At 44.0% G+C, this 5,215-nt stretch overlaps 1 protein-coding gene across 1 annotated transcript; it reads right to left on the bottom strand.

The window, feature by feature from the left end:
* Positions 1–3,423: 3,423 nt before the first annotated feature.
* On the bottom strand, positions 3,424–4,743 carry LOC123142127 (cinnamoyl-CoA reductase 1). Its single transcript, XM_044561141.1, has 4 exons — positions 4,596–4,743; positions 4,360–4,514; positions 4,080–4,262; positions 3,424–3,994 (listed from the first exon to the last, which is right to left on the bottom strand). The coding sequence occupies exons 1-4, from the start codon at positions 4,741–4,743 to the stop codon at positions 3,464–3,466; spliced, it is 1,017 nt and encodes a 338-aa protein (XP_044417076.1). The 3' UTR covers positions 3,424–3,463.
* Between the last annotated feature and the right edge of the window lie 472 nt (positions 4,744–5,215).

Here is a 5,215-nt window from a genome sequence, read left to right as displayed (position 1 = left end):
TTTGTGTATTATGACACACCAAAATGTAGAATCCTAGAAAGAGTAACGGCATGAATGACAACCTTGTTACGAAAGGCAACAAGGATGAGGTTGATGTGGACAAAATCAGAGAATAATAAATTAATCCTCCATCTTTGATGAGCTCGTACACATCAATGATGTTTATCTAGAGCAAAGTCATCTAAGTGTCTCGACCAACGACAATGTTAATTAAGAAACTGACAAGTGCTTGGGCGAACATGTATTATTTACAGACTTGTTTGAAACCAAAATATTCATATTGGTGTTTTAAAATTGATGTGTTTTTTGTGTTTCTTAATTGGCTCCTTGATGCATGCATCGAGTTACTTAGGGCCAACAAACTTGAAGATGTGAGGAAGGACGAAAAGGTCTTGAAAGATCGATCAAGGTCTAGCTTCTAAAACTTGATGGGCTTCCTAACATAGAAAATGAGATATTGGCATGGGGATGTTAGCTTTGCACATGAGATGGTAGGGACTACCCTATACAAAAGATCTAACATATGAAGCCCGAAAACTAATTTTATTTTTCAGATATTCTCCCAATGAATATGTAAAACATGCATGTTATTGGCCGCACTGAACATACTAGAAAGGCAGATCTAAATCCTTGACTCCATGCTTAATCAGAAAGAGAGCCTTCCCCAAACAATGAGTTGCGATATAGATATACTAGGTGTTATGTATGGGTTGTATGATTTAATTGTTTGACAATGTCATAATATGATGTTTGACACTTGTATGATTTGCAGTCCTTAGGTATGGAAGCACACGAATCTGTCTCTAAGATGGAAAGCTGCCCAAAGAAAACTTGCCTGGCTCATCGTTACTGTCAACATGGACGGTTGTTATTCAAAAACAACCCACACTAGTCAGATGGGTACGTGCACGATTATCAAATTTTGTTTCCCCAACAAAATTAGTACGACCACACACTAACAATAATCATTATTTATTCACATTGTATATGTGGCCTACTTTTTATATTAAGAACATAGAATCCTGGATAGGAAACAAACAAACTGATCAATTTGATCAGGTAAACATACACAATATTTTCAAAAACACCGGTCGTTTCATCAGTACTAACCCTTTCCACTTGGATAGGTCCACATTGACAAACTTGCAATGAAACTACTAGCTATATTGGTTAGCTCACCACTTAACAAGATGAGGAAGCGCTACCATGAAGCAACAACCATAATGGACCCGGACGGAGGGAGTACATACAACTATGCCTACATAACGAAAAACCAAGCGACACATGTTTTGAAGCAAACCAAAATCGCCAAAAGAAGAAGAAGAAGATAAGCTCTAACGAAAATGCCACTACTTTAAAATATTCCTAGCTGGAACACAAATCCAGTAATTATTATTTTTGAAATATCCATAGTTGAGCTACTCCATTTATCAATTTGTAATGTCAACAATCTCTCTACTGCGTACAAACCTATTAGGAGCATAGTGGTATCCCACCCCATCAGTGTTTAAGTCCTAGGCTCGTACATTTCTTAATTTATTTCAAACCTTTTGATGATGCGTGTTTAGTGGGTGGAGACATTTCCCCGTCGACTATGAAGGCTTCTGTGACGACTTTGTCAATCTCAAAATGATGTGCCGCTCAACCTCTGAGAAACGCTCATATGGTAGGATGTGTGGTCGCGCGTTCATAAATGTGAGTATATATATATAAGCGTCTGCGTCTGTAGTGTGTTAAAAAAAACAGTCTCTCAACCAATCAGGATCCCGGACTTGATTTTGTTCGAAGATTCCAAGACAACGTGACTTGATTCGCCACTAGTCGCAGGTGCCCACCGCTTTGGTGACGTTGCCACATTGTCGTTATCCGTTAATCATACAACTTGCCACTAGTTCCAGGAGCAGTACCTTCTATGCACATTAATCTCGAAAATAATATTTTCAAAAGGACACGCTTCTGTTGCACACTAATCTAGAGAATTATGCTTTCAAAAGGACACGAGTTCCACAAGATTGATATATTCCATCCAACGAATTCTGATTTGATTGATGTTTTCTTTTATCAAATAAACGAGGTTGTAACCCCAGCCTCTGATTGAATTGTTCAGGGTCGACATCCATCGACACTTAGGACCAGCACCGATAACACTGCCTAGCCGCATAATCACAATCGGCGATACTTCCTCCGTTTTTATTTACTCCGTATATTAGTTTTGATTAAAGTCAAGCTTTGTAAATTTTGACAAAATTTATAGACAAAAATATTAACCTATATAATAACAAATTAATATCATTAGTTTCATTATTGAATGTACTTTCGCATCATATAGATTTGTTATGGTAAATATTTATACTTTTTTCTAGAAATTTGATTAAACTTTATAAATTTTGACTTCAGTCAACTCTAATATGCAGAGTAAATAAAAACGAAGGGAGTACCAAACAAGCGAGCGGACGTGTTAAGCGGGAAACACCCCAACCAATGCCATCAACTCATCCGAACCGTCGACCCACCACACTGTCACGCGGACCGAGATGAAAACCTGGCGATAGCAAACACTTACTAGTGGCCCGTGGGCTAACGGGCACACCACAAGTAAGTGAGACAGAAATTACGAGTGCAGTGAGCGTTAAACGGGGCACCAGTAATACTTGGCTTACTAGTGGAGTGCGCATATACAAACACGCACTAACTGAGCCATTCTAAAAAAAAGGGACAACTTGCTAGTGCAGTGTGCACATATGCATGCTCTCCTAGTAATCTATGCATCATTAAATACCAATACTTTTTATTTAGAAGTCCAAATTAAGTGACCTTTTAAATTTGTAAAATAAATAGATGTATCTGATAGAACAAGTTTTATTTCCTGTTTAACATGTTTAGATTTTATAAAATTAAATATCAATAATATGCAAATAAATATTAATTCTAATTTGCCCAAGCAAACATTTGAATTTATTTTACTCATCATCGGTTTGTGTTGAAACTTTCTCTGCGCTCAACATGCAACATTTCATCTTCCATGTCATTTTTTTTTCTATTTTTCTGAATATATTCAATCTATTTAAGTCATTAAGTGCATTCCTCGGTATTTAATGGATACATTTCAAATTTGAACTGCAAGCACACGTTATCATATGTGCTTCTTAGTTATAATTTCCTTCATTTTTTAAAAAAGAGGTTGAAAAGTCCCAGCCTCTACATCAGTGTGATGCATTATAAGGTTTACAGCATCAGAGAATGACAAAGGAAAGGAAGTACTCGCTCCGTAAACTAATATAAGAGCATTTAGATCACTATTTTAGTAATCTAAACACTCTTACATTAGTTTACAGAGGGAGTACTATTGAATTTATTTCTTTAAATCTGTAGAAGCCCTTCTTCTACCCATCTTTATTTTTTACAAGCATGCATGTGGACGTGGTAAATCTGTAGAAGCTCTTCCTCTACCAATCTTGATTTTTTACAAGCATGCACGCTGACGTGGCACGATGACGGGGATATGTCCCCTGCTCTGCAGACATATCACAGTGTCGTAGAAGCTTGTCCTCATGTCAGTGAACTCCAGCCCCAAGTCCCTGAGCCTCTGGTTCGAGAACCTGTACGGGCTCGCTGTCGGCTTGCCGTCGTCTTCATACTTGGCCGTGACGGGGTACTGCGGGTAGAGGTCCCTGAGGAGGCCGACGAAGTCGGTGCGGTGCATTACGGCGCTGACGCAGAGGTAGCGATGGCCGCGGGCGTCGGGGTGCTCATAGACGAGAGCGTGCGCACGAGCGACGTCCCGGACATCAATGTAGCCGGTGACGGTGTTCTGGTAGGCCGGCTTGGCGCCCGTGAGGAAGCGGGCGACGTGGTCGGTGCTATAGTTGAGTGTCTGCTGTAGGGAGGGACCGATCGTCACGGCCGGCACAACCACGGCCAGCTCCAGTCCCCTCTTAGCCGCCTCCTCCGTCGCCACGACCTCCGCCATCATCTTGGCGCAGCAGTACAGGTTCTGCGCACGAGGATTGGTTTGTTTAGTTCACTGGCGAGAAAGATATATGCACGGGGCATATGGAGTCGAGCTTGATCACACGTACGCCGGTTTGTTTGCAGTAGTCATAGTCGCTCCAGCACGACTCGTCGAGGACGGTGTCGGGGCTCCGGTTGGGGTCCATGTGCACGGCGCCATAGGAGGAAGTGAACACCACGCGCCGCACGCCCGCGTCCGCCGCCGCGTTGATCACGTTCCTCGTTCCCTCCACGGCCGTCGGCACGAGCTTCTGCAAGCGCAGCATGGGCAAGTAAGTGCTCCGTGTCCATGTTACGTGGCACGCGCGTCTTAAGGTCTCAGAAGAGCAGAGGAGGCAGTGAGCTGACGGGATCGTTGGAGACTGGGGAGGCGACGTGGAAGACGCCGTGACATCCCCGGAACACGTCGTGGAGGCCGTCATAGTGGAGCACATTGGCGCGGCACAGGGTGAGCCTCTCCTCGGCGCCATCCAGCGCCAGCAAGTGCGCGTTCTTGCGGTCAGCTTCACGAACAAATTGAACCAATCAGTCAAGCGAAGGGATGCAAATGCGAGATAGCTGGATGGACCAATGCTTGAGCCTACCGGGATCCCTGGCGGTTCCCCTGACACGGTAGCCACGGAGGAGGAGCTCCTTGACCACCCACGAGCCGATGAAGCTCCCCGCCCCCGTCACGCAAACCAAGTGCTTCTCGTCGCCATTACCGCCGGCCGCCTTGGAGCTGGACTGCATGGTGATGATCGACAGAGGTGGTTGTAGTCGACCTGTCCGTCGTCGATGCTGAATTGGGCGCAAGCATGGCGTGTATATATAGAACGAGCTAGGAGTATAACAAAAACTATTAGGACGAGACGTGCGCCATTGCGTATCTCGACTAATTTTCTTTTGCACGCGAACGTGATTCACGTTGAGCTCCCAACGTGATCGATCCAAGCTGAAATCATAGCCATCATGGACATTACCTCTTTGGAGCTTCGCGTGACTGTGTCATGTCATGTCCACGCCAGAGACGTGCCGCCGTGTAGAAGTACGGTGCACTAGACGCCCCGAGTGCCTAGGTTCTCGGCCTGCGTCATGCTGCGCCGCCGCGCTCAGAGTCAACTGAGGGGTTGAGATTTCCCTTGATTTGGTTCAGACTATGTTTCTTCTTCTTTTTTAAGGAAAAGCCTCTTGGCACCATATTGAGAGTTTAACATAGACACAT

The sequence above is a fragment of the Triticum aestivum genome, chromosome 6D (assembly GCF_018294505.1).
Source record: "Triticum aestivum cultivar Chinese Spring chromosome 6D, IWGSC CS RefSeq v2.1, whole genome shotgun sequence".
Taxonomy (NCBI): domain Eukaryota; kingdom Viridiplantae; phylum Streptophyta; class Magnoliopsida; order Poales; family Poaceae; genus Triticum; species Triticum aestivum.
Note: the sequence above shows the minus strand (reverse complement) of the source record. Positions and strands in the feature narration are given on the sequence as shown.